Raw genomic sequence first — 20441 nt, 5'->3', positions numbered from 1 at the left:
TACTAAAAGAAATCTTACATGGGGAATATTGTGTCAGCAAGGAAAATTTCCGCTAAAGAGGAAGGACTAGAGTCCAAGTGGAACACCCCACAGGCATCAGTTGTCAGGATTCCATTCATTATTCATTGCACTAATCCTTACAAAACTTACATGACAAAGAAAAATATTATTTGCCTTTTGCTCTTAAGAAATAAGGATTTGACCAGGGCAAGTGTCTGTCCTAGAGCAAAGAACTAAATATAATCGTGATCCTAATTAAACATTGCTGCATATCTCTCTCCAGGCATCTAAAAAAATAGGAGCTGTTTTTTTTACTTTAAATAGAGACCTACTTTAAAATAAAAACCATTGAGATTGTCCAGCCAGTTACTGGGATATGTTCAGGATATTTTTGACATCAAATTGAGAAGAACTGTTCTAGAGTTGATCCCAGTGACTAGAGGGGATTACGTGAGAATGCAAAGATAGAACATAACTGTGAAATGGTAGGTTTTGTTTTTTTCATAGAGCAGGAGAGATAATAAAGTTGCTCTCTTGAAGTTCATGTTTTATTTTGGTTAAGCTGTCAAAGAGCTGGAAGGATTGTATGGAAAGTGAAGAATGAACAAATGGTATTAATGAGAATTGTGCTTTTCTTCAAAAACAATAGTTGGATACAAACCTTGCTAAAGTGGGAGTACTGGTAGTACAGAATGGATAATCTGTAAGAAAAATCAAGACGCAAAATGTCGCTTTCAAGGAGCAAAAGACAATAAATGGAAGATTAATATGAAAAGAAGATACCCTTGTTCCAAAAAGATGAGAAGAATTAGTGTTTGGGGGGCGTGTTATTGTTTTTTCGTGCTTGCTTGTTTTGACTCAGAACATTTTAGCAGTATTTGAAAATCAAGGTTAATCACCAGTCACGGTCATGTGAGAATTTGGTCTACTACACTGAAAAAACAGGCTAGTCTACCAAGCTATGTCAAATGTTTTAGATCCTCTGAACCTGGATTATACTTGCTGTAGTCAAATTGGGAAAAGTATCCGAAACAATATGTGCAATTACCAGTTACATTTAAAAGAGAAGGAAAAAAGAAGGTGCAGAAAACTGGAGGCCAGTCAAATACGAAGTCTAACTTACTTCATTTATTCATTTATTAATGAAAACGAAGATACTACTTATATTCTGTGGAACTGATGGTATGTCATGTACAAAGAATATTAAATGCTAGATGGTGCAGTTTGGTATGGTTTTAAAAGTAAAGTGAAGTAACTTCTAGTATTTATTTTGGTGAAGTAATGTTTTTTGTTTGTTTGTTTGTTTTTGCCAAAGGGAATTCTATTGGTAAGCTAATGTCTCCGGTTATGTTCTGACTCTCAGTACACACTTAAACCTCAACAAAGTCACCAACACTTTGGAGGACAAGGGTAGAATTAATTTATTTTTTTAAGAGAGGAGGAGGAGATGGTTAGACCTGTGCTAAGATCCTACTGCTGAGCATCATCATTTAGCTATAATGCCAAATCAGGCCCTTGTGCTAACATATTTAGGTCTTTTTTTCTGAAATATTAAGCTTTTCTCATACACTGGAGGCATATCACACAGATGGACTGGTGATGAATGATGGGGTATGCCAGTACTTTTAATGGTGCTGAGATTTTTGCAGATGCTTGTGTCCTATGAACATGCCTAGGGCTAAACTGATCACAGCATGTATTTTCTCTGTGATAGATTGACAGAGACTACTGGGATTTAAATGTATTCCTCCCTTACAAAGATCATGGCTTGCTTCCAGGAATTGCTCGACATTTTATCTAGAAAATGTCGCACCATAGCGGGGTGTTTAGAGCACAGCCACAGCGTTTGGTGGCCCCAGCTCCTCCTTTGGCCACCCAGGTGGTTTTCTGTGCTAGGTTTACTGTAACTTAATGCCAAGTGTTAAAAAGTTCCTCTTCTAGAAGGTTGTATGGGCAAAAGGGGGATAGCATAGAGGAAAGCCACAGAAACAATGAGACATTTAATGGCATGAACTTATCAAGAACAATAAAATCTGAAAGGAATGAGTGTATTTAGTCTGCAGGAGAAGATGGTGGCAGGGACACCCAGAATCGGTCCTCTTAGCAACAAATTTGCAGGTTGGAGGAAGGTAATAAACAGTATTACATATACCCACATATACCCTAAAGATGGGAAAAGTAATGAAACCTAGGACGCTTCCTTTTGTTTCCTGTTTCTGTCTAACCTGAATTTCCCATGATGTAATTTGAGTTTAGTTACCGTATTTGAACTGTAGAATTGTTTAGTTGGTTGCAGTTCCTCCATTACTGATGTTTTTAAAGAAAATATTAAGCTGGGAATGTTTTAGGTAGAGCTGCTTCTGTTGGGATATCTTTCCATGCTATTTTCCATGATTTCACCTCCACCCTATGTGGTGACTTGGAAATAAGCCTTCTGTCTCTCAGGGTTATGCCTTAAGGTCTCGTCTACTGTGTTTTAAATAATAATAAAAAGACACCGGTATCAACCTACACATCTGTCTTTCCTCTGAAGTTGTCTAAAGATTAATGGATTGGGATAGGCTGGTGAGGTAGACAGAGAAAACAAATCTTGCTGAAGGTAGGCACTGTACATAACTTGCGGAATCTGAACACAAAAGTGATTTCTAATGTGCTGCTGTGGACTTTATCTACTAGATACCTCACTGTGTAAATCTGATTTTTTTCTATGATTACATCAGTTTCCTATGTTTTTTAATATCTTTTACAGACCACAGGTGCCACAAAATAATGTTTCTTTCCTTCAAACTGTGCAATTGCATATACATAATCACATAAAATCACGTATAAATAATTGCACTGACTTGTAATAATAGTTACAGATTTGTTTTAGTCCTAATCACTGTTCCTAGATGCAGGACCAAAGGACTTCCAGAGTGGTCCTACAGTTGTGTTTAATGAGAAGTTTATTGCACAAAGTAATACAGTCTGAAGAGTAAGAAGCCAATATTTTTTTTCACCTAGCTTGTTTAAATATATTTGCAGGCAAACAAAAGCGTACAACGTGTTGTCCTTTAACATTGTTATGGGCTAATTCAAATTAACTGTATCCTTTTCTTTTCTAAACTCCTTATCAGCACAGCTTTTGAAAAACTGAAAGCTTTTCTATATTTTGTTTGTACTGACACAGGAATAAAGTTTGTCAATTTCCTTCCCTTTCATTTAATGGAAAGTTCACAGCACTTGCACCAGTGTCCTTCAGGAGTCTGGTACAAATCCTTCTGTATACTAAAGGAACGTCCAAAGTGCTGGAATCACAAACCTTCTCATCCTTGAAACAACAGAAGATTGTTTTGAATCTCTCTTCCGCTTCGGACAGGCTGGAATTTCTGACGCTACAGAAGAAAATGCCTGAACTTGCCTACAGACAGCTGATGCCTGAGCATCTCGTGCGCTCGGAATGACTGTGTGCAGAGCTACTGTCTAGCAAAGAGTGGGTTGCAAAACTCGCACATGGTTCTGTGCTGCTCTTTGATTGTAGTCAAAGAAAATTACCAGTACTAGAAAGCTACACAAGTCTCAATTACAGAAATTTTATTTTGGATTAGTTCAGCCTATGGAACTTTATTAAATTTAAAAGTAAAAGGTAAAATGCCATAGAAAACTGGTCTGATCAAACAAATTGTTTCTGTCTGCAGTTCAGTTTGGAGATAAATGGCTTCAGAAATGAGCACTGTTTGTGTCCATGTAGCATGAGGCTGCGTGGCTCAGTGCAAGTCTGACTTCAGGGCTCTTGCTCCCAAACAAAACAGCTGTGGCTAACTGAGGCAATCTCTAGAGCTAAATTTGTGCCAGAATTCTTCCTGATTTTACTCTGGGACAGGAATTTCAATGCCAAGTCAAGTATTCTCTCTTAGTCATGCTTAACTTTACATCAGAGCAGAGATCTGGTATCATCTGTCCTATCAAAACCAGCAAAAAAGGCAGTATGAACTCTTCATCATGCTAGGTCACATCCACTCTGCTCTGGCTCCTGTCACAGGTTGACCCATGTTCGGTCAGGGTCAGTCTTCTGCCATGGGTTATGTGATAGCTGGCAGACGCTGAGATCGTGTTCATGAATCCATGGCCTGGCTGGCTGTCTCGTGCCTTTTGTGTCATTGTGGTAGCTGGCATAAGAAGAGGGACTTGGCTTTTTGGGCAGCTTTAACTGCTTGGTGTTGTGCAGTTCAGACGACTGCAATTACTTTGTCACGTGGGGAGACTTTGGTACTTGAAGAATTCTACCTGCAGCATTTTCTTTATTAATAGAATAATAAATTTGTGGTGGCTAGCCTTTCAGGAAAAGATGCATTTGTTTAATGATAGCTGTATTCTTTCTCTCCTTTGTGGCTGACATACATAGGTCAGTAAAGCAATAAAATTAGTGCTGTTTAAAGCAAAAAAAAGCAAGAGAGAACTGAGAGTATCATTCAGTTTATCTTTCTAAAAGAAACGTGTTGGTACAAATTCCACAGCAAGATGCTAGCTCTCTTATTAGGCTTTCACTTTATGAATATTTAAGGCTAGAGTTCTTATTGTGCTTGTTTTGGCTAGACTGAGTCCTTAGACTGTGCAGATCTAACAACGGTAATCCTTATCTCATAGCTGGATGCATATGGGTAGCTCAGTCATTTAATAAGTGCGCATATACGCTAGCATAGATCTAGTTTGTAAAAATACACAAGTAGTGTCATTCTGTGGTATTTTTTGTCATAGGAGTAAAATATATTGTTTCCTTTCAGGATTTACAGTTACTTGTTTGGTCTTGTTTGGTCGTTTTAAAATGAATGTTGATTTATGGAAGATGATGATTCTACTTTCCTAACTATGCAGGAATTCAGATCTACTCTTTGGAGGAGGGGGGAAGTAAAAATCTGGAAAGCTGCAATCAAAAGAGTTAAGTCAGGAGTAAATGGATTAAATGCCTTTTGAGTTCTTGGCACTTTTTCCTTTTTTGAGAAGGTTTTATACTAACAGCTTGAGCTACATAAACTTGAAATATTTCTCAAGTGTTTGTTTATGTGAATAGCTTTCTAATGAGGTCATAGCTGTTTTCCCGGACACAGTGGTATTTCCTCTTTTTACTTTTTTTTTTTTTTTTTACACTGCTTTCTACATTATGCCTCAAAGGCAGAACAGGCATATAAAATCAAACATTGCTCAGGGTACTTCCAAGTTTCAACCCTAACATTTTACAGTCATATTAAATGACTTGAGACTGGAGCTCAATATTAGGTGTGTGTGGAAAGAAATACTAGAGTCACTGAAATGCTTTAGAATTTTAAAGAAAATCTACAATAATGTCAAGAGCAACTTAGATGAAGAGTCTGCAGCCCCCAAAATTTAGAGGATTCAAGGGGATTTTGCAAATTCAAAATTTGAAATATTTTTTCATATCCCATGTGAGATTTGAGTATTAACAACAACAAAAAAAAAAAACTGAACTCAAAGTGGGCACAATTTTGAGCCCTATGTGGCTAGATATTACACATATAAGTAAATAAACAGATTTCCATGTATTCTATGGAAATCAACAACATATGCAATCATCTGCTTTTTTTTTTAAAGGTGGAATGGCTTTAAGTATGCTCTGGTTTGGATATTTGTATGTAAAAGTATAAATTAGTGTATTGAAGGGGGATTATTCAGTATGGTTTTGACATTTGTTGTTCAGGCTTTTAGTGATGGTTTGTTCTCTACAGAAATTTGGCACGTCTCAGGAAATAATAAAAAATCATAGGTATCTACTTTCACCTTCCTGTGTGACTTAGTTATTTTCATCACTTCCCTCTTTCCTCTTCATCATTCTTTATATACTATACATGTTCCTTCCTTTCTTTCCCTTGCTATGTTTAGTTCAGATATAATGAAATTTAATGTTTTTATCAACAGTTTGGTTGCTTTTGTTTGTTTGTTTGTTTGTTTGTTTAATTTTTATTTTGTTGCTGAAACAAGTGACCTCCTGTTCTCAGAACCTTTGGCTTTTGAAGCTGATAGATTCATAGCTTCTGAACAAATATATCTGTTTAATATATACTATTTTACTTCAGGTACTGTTTTTTAAGTGTCTTGGGCTAGTTTCAGAGAAGGACAAAAAAAAAAATTATTCCATAGTGGGGAAGAGGGAGAAGGCTTCAATGGATAATATAATGATGAAACTGTAAAGCAATGATTTCTTCATGACTAATGTGGAGTAGTTGTTCTACAGTTCCTTGAGTCACCACAATTCAGTGATTTAGCACTAGGCTGTGGAGCTGCACAGCATCGTATGTGCATCCATAGCTGGTTGAACCGCACATGCACTGCTGGCAATGGGTGATGGAGGTGTAAGAGTGTTTGTCTGTGTGCAGATAGCTGCAAGGTCCAAAAGCACTAAGGAGGCCTTGTGAGGTGTCCGTGATGCTTCAAAATCTGGAACAAATCTCTTCAGTACTTGAGAGGAAAAAAAAAGTCCTTTTTGAGGTTTTTTAGTTTCCTACTCAGCTAGGATTTAATTATAATTCGGGCTTTGCTGTACAAGAGATACAGTTGAAGTAGTCTTGTTGTGTTTAAAAAACACCAGTGACCACATACTAGTTATTACAATGGAGGTTATTTTATGTGGAGAGTATAGTTGTGAGGCGACTAGCATGACAGCAGTTTGCTTGAATTAGGAAGTATTCTGTCCTGTGTACCAGATCATGTAGTATGGAATACATGTATCTCCTTCTAAAATAAAAAAAAAACAATACCTATGTATTGGACTGTACTAATGCAATTAATCCACTTGTGTACCAGAGTCCCGTAGACAGGAAAGTTACACTTAAGAAACATCAGAAAATTGCTTTTTAAAATATGAAAAAAGCTGTGCTGAAATAGCTTTTAGCTTATCCAGGATGTGAAACTGATGAAGAAAACAAGTGCCTTAACTTTCCTTCATTACTTTAATTTTAAAAATTCAGAATTTTAATTGTAAATAACTAACAGCTCTGAAAATAATTTTGAATAGTATTTTATTTTTTCCATTGTTTAAACAGACAATAAAATATACTGTGTGCCTTAAAAAATATTTTTTTTAAAGAAGGAAAAAATCAGCTCTCTCCTTCTCTGTTTTTGTTGATAGCAAACCGAATTTAACTATTTCTCCTTTATCAATATCCATAAAAGACATTGCTTATTTTTTCTTCTTTCAGAAGTGAAGCCAACTTGCATATTTAACAGCATGGAATATTACGATGGAGACATGTTTCGAATGGATGCTTGTCGTTTCTGTCGGTGTCAAGGTGGAGTCTCTATTTGTTTCTCTGCCCAGTGTGGTGAGCTACACTGTGACAGGTATTATGTGCCGGAAGGAGAGTGCTGTCCAGTGTGTGAAGGTACACTATCTTTTCAATCCTTTTTATTTATTAATTCTGCTGCTTTCTTTATTTTGACTTTTCAAGGAAAATAAGCAAGCGCTTCATGTTGTTGTTGTAAAGTTTGCCAATTGTTTCTTAATTCAATTTATTTTTAATTTTCTTGGTTGTTGTGTCTGAGTACATCTTGTATTTTTGTGATGTTTCTTGATGTTGACATTCTGCCCTTTTCCTATAGAGCTGCTGAGGTTTCCTTTCCCTTCTGCATTAGAACATTCTTAGACATGGCCACATATGCTGTACTTTTGGGGGGCCTTCTTCCCAAAGGCCATAAGAAGCTGTTGCTAATTTCTGCACGAGGTATTTAGACTCTTCCAAAACAGCAGCGGTGTGTCTAAGACTGTATCTATCATTTTGCAGCCTGCTTCTTCCAGTCATTGTTCTTCTGTTTAGCTACAGCAATGTATACAATTATAGCAAAGAGCCAGGGCAGTAATCTGGCTTCAGTGTTTTTCTCTTCGTCCTTTGCCTTGTTGACAGCCAGCTCATCTGCTTCTTAGGCCTGCGGTCCTCCTAAAAAAAGATCATGTGGGAAATTTCACATTGACCCTCTTGCTTACACTACAAAGTATTTGACACATCTTCTGCCAGAATACAAACAGGATTCCAGGGGAGGAAGATGAAGGGCTGTTGCTCTACACTTGGATCTTGCCCCATTGTGGGTCAGGGTATGGCCACAACGTAGACAAAGGCCTGTGAAGCACATCTGGTCTGTGTGGTTAAATGTAAACTTAGGAATGATGTCCCGAAAATAAGTTGGGAGGAAAAAAAAAAAAGTTGGAAATCTGAAATCTCCTAATAGGAGAAGAATCTAGCTACTAAAGTCACTTTCAAACAGTTTGGTATGAACTTAATTTCAGTGTTCCTATAGTTCCTTGTGGAGCAAATAAGCCAAAATATCCATTATTGTGCTTATCCATATATGTGCTTAATTCCACATAGACAATTATAAAAATGAAGAACTTTGTGTTAAAATAAAAATAAAAATAAGTAAAGTCTAAAAGAGGCAGCTACAGGAGCTAGATCTTTTCAACAAGCACAGAATATTGTGAATGATACTTTTGGGGGCTCTTTGAAGTCTTTGAAGGATACTTTTGAAGGATACTATTGGAGGTTTTGGCAGCTTAGATTGTTATTGCCTAACAAAACACTCCTGAGATCAAAAAACATCTGGATAATGAAATACCAGGATGATGAAGATTCAGTGCTATACCATTATTTAATGAAAGATTTAAAAAATCTAGAAATGGCATGTGTGATGTAGTAAAACCTTTTCTAAGTGCAGATCCACCGCTGAATTGCTCTATAAGCTGCTGAGTTTATAATATACATAAGATCTGTTTTTATTTCCTGTAATTACAATGATTTACTTATGTAAGTCTTCTGAGATGGGGCATCATGACAGTAAAATGAATAAACAATATATCTATATATGTGCTGTATCTGGGCCCTCTAATATACTCAAATTTTTGTCTAGATTTGGACTTACAGTTCTAGGTATGTCCTTCATCCTCTTAGTTTGGTGATTTAAATAGTCAGCAATCTTATTATTTGTCATTACATTGTTCTGCTGTATCATACGGTGTTTAAAGTTGACTTTTCCCTATCTTGTGACCTTTGAATAAGACTATCAAGAAAACCTGCTTTCATTTCATTTGGGTTTGATGAGTCGGTGTGTATTGGACCTGCAATGAAAACTTTTTTTTTAAGACAGGTCCTTGGTAGATAAAATGATGATAATTTACAGTTATTTAGTACAACTTCCTTTTTCAAGTAATAGCTCTGACTCAATTTCTGCTGAGATGATTGAGAAGCCAAGTTGCAGGGTTCTTTGTCAAATCATGACTTCTCTGTTGCATGTTTTTGTGATAGGGCTTGTAGCACTAAATCAAGGAGTCTGATTTCTCACTTCTAAATGATTGGATGGTAAAATTTGTTGTATTCTACTATAAATCCTATTTGATTTACGTGCGTTCTCTTAAGTAAGTCTAGTCAACTGGCTCCCTTTTAATATATTGTAATTTTCCTGCTTCTTTTAAGCAATTAAAAAGGGGAAAAAAAACAAACTCTGATCTCTTTCTTAATACCTCAGGTTATGTTAAGTGACATCTAAATTGACTAACTTTCTTTGAAAAATGGGCAGAATGTATACTCAACAGTCAGCTTATTCATGCTGTTATAGTTGGTGAAGAGGTGGTCTTTTCTCTCCCTGCTCTATTTGTTTATTTCTTGACAGTGATTTTCAAGATGACTGATTTTTTTTTTCTTCTTCTGTTTTCTTGATGATAGAAATACAATGAAATACCACCCTTCTTTCTTTTCTCAAACAATTTTAAGATAACGAATAGTAAATTTCACATTCATTGTGTTGTACAGGTACAAGCCATTCTTGTATTAGCTCCAGAAAGAATTCTTCCTGAAAGTCATGTTGGACTCCTCAGCATCAGAAAATGAAATTTGTTGGGCTCAATTTGTAGTTTTAAACAGTAGTGACTTTTCAAGGATACCAGGAGCTTTGTCCTTTGACACACAAAAGTGACTGTTATAAATAATACTGGTATACGTGGCTTTTCTGTGCTTTCTCAGTATTCATGTGTCAATCAGAGTCCCACCCATGAATTGTATGATAAAATTCACTTTATTTGATTGCATATGATTTCATTTCTGGTTAGGTCAAAATAATTAATTATAGATTCAAGGAAATCTCAAAACATGTAAGTTGAGAAGTTAAGAGATTAGGAAACATCTTAGTTTTTAAAGTCTTTTGTTCCCCAAACTACCTGTTTTTGAAATAACTTAACCCTTTTTGTTAAAATGGGGAATATCACTAAAATTCAGGGTAAGAGTGAGTGCCAGATGGAAATTGTGTGCAGTTTCACTCTGAATTTTCAGAGTTTGTTAGTGTCATAAACTGAAACAATGGCTCATAATAAGACAACAGCTATTAGTAACTGCTGTTCATTTTGCCTTTGTTTCAGAGATGGTTGATTAAACTTCAGAGTATTATCCCAGGTTTTGCTGAGTCTCTTTTTTTCATGTAGGAAAAATGCAACGTTGACATTCAGTGACATGTTGACATGAGTCATTGCAGTGGTTCATTGAGATGCTTCCAGTTTTCGTTTAGAATCTGTGAAGTCAGTTTAAAAAAAAAAAAAATTTTGAAAAACAAAAGCAGAAGATCCAAAAACTGAGCCTTTTAAAAAAATAAAACCCAGCCATCTGTACATGCATTTTCCTTTCCATATCTGCTTGTTAAATTCAAAATTTGAGTTGAAATGTTTAAAAATAGAACACTGAATTTATGAATGCTCAGTATAAGCTAACTTAACATTTTCAACAGTAAATATCAACATTAAAATATCTAAATTGTTACCTATATTAATTAATCTCTGTGTGCCGCAGTGTGGTTCTTAGTGTTTGATAGTGGCTTTACATAACCTTTTTTAACTAATATAACATCCTGTCATTGCAGTTATTCACATGTAAAATTTAGGCATAAAAAGGCATTAAAACTTCTTGTTCTATTGCAACTTCTTATTTCAGACCCAGTTTACCCCATAAATAACCCTGCTGGCTGTTATGCCAATGGTCAGATCCAGGCTCATGGAGACCGCTGGAGAGAGGATGACTGTACTTTCTGCCAGTGTATCAATGGAGATGCTCACTGTGTTGCGACAGCCTGTGGACAGAGCTGTTTGAATCCTGTCAAAGTCCCTGGAGAGTGCTGCCCAGTATGTGAAGGTGAGTTCTGTATTTCCCTATTATGCTTTATTCCGCCATGGCTACTTCTTACCTGGTAGTTCCTAATTTACTTTATAGCTTTGGTACAGCATTTCCTGTGACCTAATAAACTAATGGCACAGGGGCTAGAGAGAAGGTAGCTAATTTTTAAATTCTGACTACAACATGGTTTAACCACAACAGCATGTGCCCATGCTCAATACTCCTTTGGTGCAATAAAGCATAGTGAGAGGTCATTTAAGTTCAGCATTGTTAACTAATTTTACTTAGTTATGCTTACAGCTTAATAATAAATATAGGAGGAAATAGTGGACCGAAATGTTCATCAAAAGGTATTACTGATAATTGAATTATTCCTCGCTTCATATTCAATGGTATCATGTAGTGATGATTCAAGATCTTTGCACAATATAGTTGGACATTGGGCATAATTATAGTACGAATTAAAGCATCATTATTTCATTGAAGCTTACGAAGGATGATTATTAACTGGGAGATAGATTTTAATTTTTAGAGTTTAAAATGTAATTACATTTTGTGGAAATAGATGCATCTTGTATAACAGACTGAGATTTTAGGCTTTAACTTAACTATATGGCAAACACTTGCCCAGCCTGGCAATGAAAATGTGAGGGTTTGCAAACTTATATATTTAAAATATATACATGTATATGTTCAGAGTTGCATTTTCTGTAGTAGATGCTCATCGTGAAAAATACCAGATCATTCAGTTTCTAAATCAGAATTCTAGATCAGTCTTCAAAGCTGTATTCATAGTGTACAGATATTTTCAGGTGTGCAGGCTCAGTAAGCTGCCACTTATTTTTCCTGTTCCATCTCTGATAGAATGAAATTAATTTTGTATAACTTCTTGCGGCCTTTCTTGATTTGCAGTATCCATCCAAGTTCATTGAGTAGTTGCTATTTAGGAAAAATCTGAGGAGCTTAAAGCTTTCTTATTGGTGCTTTTTCATGCCAAAATTCACATCACAGGATATGAAGAAGGTGTCTGATAATGTATAAAATCTTCATGTGAAGTGTAGAGAGTTACTACTTTCACACTGAATTAATTTTGTGACGAGGAAGCAGTTTAACAGGTTTTAATCCCCAGTGATCATCTCCTGATGGGTATCAAAGACTATGTGCTGTCACCACTCCTTATTTAGTGTGTACGAGTAGAGCAAGCTTAGGAAGGTAGCATGGAGAGGTAGGTTTTTGGAAGTATTTTCAATATGTTAAGTTTTTTTCTCCAATAAGAATGGACAAATATTTTTTTCCCGTTCCAGATTGGAGAAAATGGATGAGGTACAATTGGATTAAAAGCATATCTACAGCAGACTGAGATAATTATGATGAACTGTGGGAAGCAAACACAGTGTAGAGTTTAGGCTTCCATCATTCATTACTAAAGGTCCCAATGCAGCCAAGCGGACACTTCATTAATGTACCACACTAGTGCCACTACAGTGCTTTTATAGTATGCAAGGTAGCTCATCTGGACTCGGTTAGGTAATTCTGTACTATGACAAGTTTTTCCTCCTAGAAGCAAATGTAGCATCTACTTTAGTCTGTAGAAGTTTGGTTTTGTGTTGGGTTTGTGGTTTTGTTTTGTAGTTGTTGTTTTAAACAAACAATGATACAGCTGATGTCAAATAAAAAAAAAAATGGAGGAAGCCACAGGGAGCCATCATTTGTAACAGCAGCAGTCACAGGACTCTGAGAAGAGCATGAGGCTCGTGAGGTCCCAGGGGGTATCTGAGGGAGTTTCTGAGTCCTGACAATCTTGGGCTGTGCGTGCTGTGCACAGCAGGTGTGGGCTGCAGCCCTGACAGCCTTCTTGGCTGACAGCAACACATAGTGACCACTCGACAGAAGCCATGTCTTCTACTTCTGTTCCTCCATCATCCGTTAGAACTAATACCACCAACCAGATGGAGCTCCAAGAAGCTCGTGCGACCACCCAGCTCTTGGGCTGTGCCTGGAGGCTGATGGAGGGCGAAAGGAAACACACCAGTGTGAGGTGTGCCCAGGCAGTTGAACTGCTCTGTCTGGTGGCCAAGCTTCAGGAAGAGGTGGGGAGACTGAGAAGCATCTGGGAGCCCTAAAGTTGATAAATCAATGGAGCTGTGCTATGCCTTCTCAAGTATGCACATGCCAACCTGGTGTGGCTACTGCTGAGGCAGGCCCAGTATCTGCTCTGTGTCAGGACAAAGGCAGCAACTTGAGGGACATGGAGGAGTGAATGCAAGTTACTGCATAGAGCTGCAAGAGGAGACCATGTCTGCCTGCTCAGCTTCCACTGCAGAATAGGTATGAGGCTCTGGGTGTGGCCAATGAAGGTTGTGAAAAGAGGGAAGAAGTGGCATCTGTGCAAGTTCATGGGAGTCCAGAGAGGTCCCTGCTGCCTGGAAGCTAGCCAACGTTACACCCATCTACAGAAAGGGCATAAGAGAAGACCCAGGAAGCTGCAGACCTATTAGTCTAACATCAGTCCCTGGAAAAGTTATGGAGAAAATTATCCTGGCGGATACTTAAAGGCATTTAAAGAACAAAGCTATTATTTCACCTAGTCAATATGGGTTCATCAAGGGAAAGTCCTACCTTAGCAATCTGATCCCCTACCTTAGTAATTTGATCCCCTTCTGCGATAAGGTCAGCCACGTGGTAGACGAAGGGATGACAGTGGACATAATCTTTCTGGGTTTCAGTAAGACCTTTGATGCTGGTATCCTTTGGCCTAATTGTTCAACTGTGAGATAAACAGGTTCACTCTACCAGTCGTCTAGTCTGGACAGAAGGAGGCTGAGAGGTGGCCTCACTGCTCCCTGCAGCTCCCTGAGGAGGGGAGTTGCTGGGCTCTGCTCCATGGTCACTGATGGCAGGATGTGTGGGATCGGCACAGAGCTCAGCCAGGAGAGGCTCAGACTGGGCTTTAGTAAACATTTCTTTACCACAAAGATGGTCAAACACTGGATCAGGCTTCCTTGTGATGTGGTTTATGCACCATGCCTGTCTGTGTTCAAGAGACATTCAGATAATGCCCTCAATAACGTGCTTTAACTTTTGGCTAGCCCTGGAATGGTCAGGCAGTTGGACTAGGTGATCTTTGAAGGTCCCTTCCAGCTGAACTAATCCAACTGACATATTACAACAGTGTAATGGAATCAATATTTAAATTAGATTATTGTGTCAATTATTTTTTTCTCAGAAAATCTGAGTTTCACTCTTTATAACATTGTCGTGCTAGCTGTTCTGTGCTGTATGCCTAATTGCAGTCATCTGGTTTTGAGTGCATCATCTGGAGGCGAGTAATACTGAATGGCGTTTTCAGCAACTTACTAAATTTTTAGCTTAAAGGCATCACATTTGACTTTTTACTTTGATAGCACATAGTCCCACATAAACAGTCAAGGGGTAAGATTAAATATCTGTCTTAAACTGTTAAAATTTTTCTCTGAAAGCATATTCTGAATTAAATCCCCTAAGTGTCAGCCATATGATGCTTCTCTGCATAATACCCCATTAAATCTGCATAACTATAGCTTAACCTTAGTTTTGCAGTGTAGTGTATGAGCAGAAATGTTTACTGAATAGAAATTCAAGCATTACAAATGTTGCACTAATAGCTTAAACCCATTGTCCTGTGTTCTCCATTCTGTTGTTTGTTTTGGTTTGGTTTTCCATCCTTTTGCATCTCTTGTCTCCTACTGTTCAGTGTAGAAAACCAAAATCCATATCTCATATTGGCTAAGTTCTGGGATCACTGATGCTATACAGTATCATATTTGCAAGTTATTTGAGATAGGGGTGCAAGGCATAATGCAGCATAACTTATAGTCAATAAATGGATAAAATGAATGTAAAGTTAGCAAGTGATTTTGAGACAGCAGTTTACCAGTCATTGTAAGGGTAAACATACCTCTTTTTAGACTTCCCTTTTATTGCCTCCAAGTTCTCACTCACATTCCACTCACAGTGTAAAATGTTTGGTCAACAAAAGTACACCATAGTGAAATAATGTTCTTTTTATATGTCAGTTTAAAACAACCATGTGTAATAACTGTTAAGTTGTATTTTGCAAATTCATCATAAATGTACTTTATTTTTCTTCTCTTATACGTATAGCTCATTTTACTAGTTCACTTTTTGAGGACTTGTACAGGTTGTAGGAAACAAATATTTTTCTGCTAGAATCTTAATTATGCTTCATCTCTAAAGCAGGAAGAAAGAATAATGCCTATTGAAAACTTTCTATTATTTTTGTCAGTTTAGTTGCTGATGAACCAATTAAAGCCCATATTTCCATTTTTAAAATAACCATTGTATCAAGAATAAGAAGTCAGAGACCTAATATGCTTACCACTGTTTTTAAAGTATGTGTTTATTTCTCATCAGGCTTTTTGTTTACAAGTAAAACAAATTCAGCATGCCAGCAGCCGACTTCAATTGTGTGAGCTTACTTTAAGTATGCCAGATATTAGCTCTTTAGCATGTGAACCAAAATATTTAGTCAAAGATGTTTCTATCATTTATTTTATTTTGAGTGTTGAGGGATAGAATGGCTTGTGGGCCATAGAACTGACTTACAGATTCAAATCAAAGCTGCCTGTGGATCTGGCCTGGTTACAGCTCATCTAGAGCAAATCTTTATTAGTATCAGTCACTGGTGACTTTTCCCCTGTCTTTCATCTAAATACTGCTGCACCAACAATTTTGCCAGTTCAGTTACTTGCTGGCTGTTCTATAATCAGTTTAAATGAAAGGAGATATCTGTTCCTATAGAGAAGTTCACATTCCTGCAGCTGCGTAAGGATGAAGTCCTTGAATTATACTTTCATATAAAATTTGCAGTTGAGATCAAGTATAATGTCATAGAAGTTCTGTGAACATAGGTTCTTGAAGTGTTTTATCGGAGTGTGTCCTGGTTTGGTCGGAGATAAGTTCATATTTTGAAAATGCTTAATCACAAAAAAGTTAGATACCTGCTCTCATAAGTATCCCAAGAAATGTCAGCACATGAATGTATTCAATCCTTTGAACACAATAAATCCAGACCAAGTTAGAACATTCACACTACTTCATGAAGAAAATTATGGTGTTATTATGACAACTGAGAAAACTGGAATGCAATGATGGGAGACACTGGAGATGTACAGATATATATATACAGGTTTCTAATTTAAAGATCTAAGGGAACGGCAATTTTAATACAAATTATTACAATGGAGAGTCTCTTTTCCAGTTTTTTATCAGTTTTCCACAGTAAACCCTTTTTAATGAGTCTTCATGGACTGGACACATTTCCATAGCATAGGCTATCTATGTACATGATACACTTTTCAGTGTTGCTTGGACATCGCATTCCAAGCAGTTAGAAATGTGTAACTTTCTGAAAGCTTGTCTGGGGTTTGCTGGGCTTGCTAAAGATGGTAATCACTCAGCTGCCCCCAGTCCCTCCTGTATCTGCATCTTCTATGCTGATGCAGGAGCGGGTGGCTGAGTGAGGGGCTCCAGATCCTTTACACTGGAGCTGCCAGGAGAGACCAGCTGAGAGGAAAAGCAGGAACATGGGATAGGTGTCTGTAGGGGAGGGGTGCAGTGCTCCAGCACCATGGGCTGTGCATGCATGGCTTTAGTCTTCAAGTGCCTGGACAGCCTTTCTTCAGTTGCACTGTGGTTAGCATCTGCTAGCATCTGTGCTGGGTCCAGGTCTGCTTGATGTTTTCACTAGCAAACCTGCAAACTCAAGAATTGAACAGAAGCTGATTTTATTTAATCTCCAGACAACAAAGCTAGAAACTGCAGCCAGTATCTTGGAGAGCAGAGCACAAATTTGTTTGTTTTAAAGCAGAAAGTAGGTAGAAAAACATTGACTGAATTGAACAAGGGAAAAATCAGCTGGACTGTGTTTGGAGGAAGTTCTTCATGAGTCCTGATTCCTGAAAAACCCGTTTTTCATGGAACATTTTCCATGAGACGTTTGGTGATGAAAGGGCAGAAGTTGAACATAGATTAACAGAGCCTTGAGAGGGCAAATGGCAAGCTGAAATTATGGTCACAAGTACAGTTTGCAAGATATGAAGTAATTGTGTTGCTCTCTTTGCTATGGGTAAGTGTGATATTCTAGCCCTTGGTCCTTTTCTGGATATTGTTCCTTTGAAAAGGATGCAAGCAAGGAGATGACTCTGAAAGGGAGCTATAAGGACAGTACGAGCTCTGAAAAATGTGTCCTAGGAGGACAGATTGAGTGTCTGTGTTGGTTTAGCTTAAAGAGGAAATGATGAAGTTGGAATGAGAAGACAGCAGTCTTCAAGTACCTAAAAGGTTGGTGCGAAAAGAAAGGAAGCAATATATTTTGCAGTATCCTCTGAAGATGAGACAAGAAAAAAATAATTTTTGTTGCAAAAGGGAAGATGTGTATTAGAGGAAGGCAGAAAGTTGAGGAAAACAAAATTCCTTCTGTGGAATGTTTTGACTGAGATTGTCATTTTGATTCATTCAGGGAATCACAGTTTGTATTTTCAGCCTCAGTGAGAGGAGATGCTCTCAGGAAATTGCATACATAACTGAAAACATTAATAACAGTTTGTGTGCAGTTTTCAGTGTTTATGCAGGTGACGACTGTTGCTCAACAATATACAGTTGTTGTCTTTTCTTGAAGTAAACATCAAAGTGATCAAAGGGCTTTTGGCAAGACCTCTGGTTAGAATAGGTCCACCTGTGTCACTTCTTGCCAATTTTCTGACACAACGATGCACGTAGGTTGTGCTTGTGCAAGCTGTGTACAGATAAAAGCCCAGGATGGGAGCGGGGGTGGCTAGAGGAGAGTGTGTCTGGGCCGGGGGAGAGGCAGAAAGCGAGGGCCGTGGAATAAGGCATGGGGATGAGGGGGGAAGAAGGGGGGCAAGACAGGGCAATGTCAGACACAGACCAGAGGATAAGAAGCTGCAAAGCTGGTTTAAACAGATAGCTGTTAAAGGCAAAGCCCAAAAGCTTGCTAAAATGCTTTGAACAGCATTCTTCTCCTCCTGGCATAGGGAACTCTCTTCCCTTGCAGAAAAGTGGTAGTTCCAGACAAACCCCAGAGGTTTTCTGTGCCATTTCTTCCTTTCGTCAGCCAACCCCCATTCTTGAGCCCTTCAGTCTTATATTGCTTTTCAAGGCAGGCACCTCCTTTCACTGGTGAAGGATGGGAAAAGCAGGCCCATCATGTTCTGTGGATCCAACACAAAGAATTAGTTTTAAGCTTCTGATGGATACTTCTATAGAGCTTCTATAGCTGCTGTAATGATATTGGTCCTTTGGATTTGCCCTTGTTTACTTAATCTATTATCTACTTAGTCTGTTTTTTCTTTCTTTGTTTTCTAGACTGTCTTCATGAAAAGCCAAGCCTTAGGTAATCATATTGGCCCTTTGTGCTTTCCCCACCGTAGAGCCAATAGCTTCTTGCAACACACAGTAATCTCAAAGATAACTCATTTCTAAGATTTAATGAAAACAGGCAGATAGGTAGAGGGGACAAAGTGATTCTTCAGTGCCACAAGGGACTGCCAAGTTTTAGTATGCATTTGTACTTCATTTCTCTTCAGGTTCTTCACGGGAGCCGGTATGGGTATCTGTCCTATTGTATAAAAAGGATCCATAGAAAGTCAGTCTTTAGTTAGTGCTGCTGCTCACAGAACTGTTTGCTTCTCTGTTGGGTTGACAATTGTTTCATTTCCTAAATAAAATGGATGTGGATGTTAGTAGCAATTCCATTTTTAATGAATTAAAAAAGAAAAATTGGATACTGGAACTTCAAATAGATATTTTGTGTTAACGTGTAATAGCATATGAATAACACCAAACAAGCTACAAAGATAGAAATAACCATGTCTCCCTCAGGCCATCTGCAAATAGGAATAACAGTCCTGTACACAGGAAATAAATATTGGGTAGGGTAGTAGGAAAATGATTGGTTCTTTGAAATGAAAATAATAAATCCAAGTGCTCAGTACTGCCGTTGATGCCAAAAACATTCCCTAGGAAAGACTAAGGTCAATTACATTCCCTTGCTTCTCCCACAGACTAAGGCTATAGGTATGGAAAGTTGCAGCAAAGTTGGTTGATGTACAGTAGCTGGCCATCTCCCAGTGAGTCGTTCTGCATGAGAGCCCTCAGGTACAGGTGGAAGGGTTCCAGCATAAGCTGTGAATGAGAAATTGTGTTAGACAAGGTCCTCTCAGAGGATTTTCATGAATAAGGCCTGCATTAGTTCGCTGTCATTAAGGCTGACACTTTATCTTCACAAAAAAGAAATTAACATTTTCATCAATAAAGGGCTCCAAACTCTAGCTGAGATGTAATTCAGTTCAGTTCCTTTAGCGTGTCCAACACTTCATTAAGTAAAAACAGGCAGCACAGTCCCATGAAAAGAAATTTGATTCATTCACGATGAAGTGGTAAAGAACAGCGTTCACCGGTGTAGGATTTGGGCCCAGGCGTCTACTTAGAACGTGAAGTGTAAGTTATTCTTCAGCATCAGCGCTGTAGGTCTGGACCCATCTTTACATCAAAACCAATTAAGAGATGCAAACACAGTTCTAAAGAGAATTGAGCTTACGTTTGCCAGATCATGTTTTAGCATAGCTTTTTTAGACAAGACAGCTGAGACTGTCAAACCACACAGCCCGGGGTGCAATGAAACCTATTGCCAATAAAAGGCTTTCTGAGTTTAAGAAAGTCAAGAGCACTAGACTGGTATACAATAATCTTCTCCTAGTTTTCAGTGATACATCATCACCGTTGAAAGAACTGTTTCTGAAGATTGTTGAAAGGACTAACAATCAAGGAATGCTGGTGAATATATATATACGTGTGTGTATCAATGCAGCTAAGGATGTCTTTTAAAGAACCTTGTGGATCATCTAATTAATTCTTTTCAGTGCCTGTAGCATTCATAGATGTGGCCCAGATGCACACTAATTTAGTGTTTGTAACTCCACCTAGTAATGATAACTGAATGGCTTTCTTACCTTCGTGATCGTTTCTTAGTAAATAAGCTTAATTTATTCTGCTTCGATCACTGTGGTTATTTCTCAGAGTCATTCCACCTAAAGTTGTCCAAAAAACTCATATCAAAATATATTTGAAGGGAATACTTGCCTACTAAACTGAAAACTGGAAAAACTGATTACAACAGTCAAAAGTTTTTAAGTTATCATCTTGGGAATAGAAAGTTTGTCAATATTTTGGTCACATTACTGCAAAAAAAGACCCCTTCACACATGCAGCATTGGTTCATGG

The 20441-nt window shown here is 37.8% G+C and overlaps 1 protein-coding gene across 3 annotated transcripts in view; it reads left to right on the top strand.

Moving 5' to 3' along the window:
• CRIM1 (cysteine rich transmembrane BMP regulator 1) overlaps window positions 1–20441 on the top strand; it is a 181386-nt gene that overhangs the window by 115981 nt on the left and 44964 nt on the right. For all 3 annotated transcript variants that reach the window (XM_066993908.1, XM_048047756.2, XM_048047755.2), the window contains 2 exons: window positions 7194–7376; window positions 10959–11156. In XM_066993908.1, coding sequence (XP_066850009.1) covers window positions 7194–7376; window positions 10959–11156 — 381 coding nt within the window. The remainder of the gene's footprint in view (window positions 1–7193; window positions 7377–10958; window positions 11157–20441) is intronic.

Source organism: Anser cygnoides, chromosome 3, assembly GCF_040182565.1.
Source record: "Anser cygnoides isolate HZ-2024a breed goose chromosome 3, Taihu_goose_T2T_genome, whole genome shotgun sequence".
Lineage (NCBI taxonomy): Eukaryota > Metazoa > Chordata > Aves > Anseriformes > Anatidae > Anser > Anser cygnoides.
The sequence above is the reverse complement of the archived record's forward strand: the minus strand, read 5'-3'. Positions and strand labels throughout refer to the sequence as shown.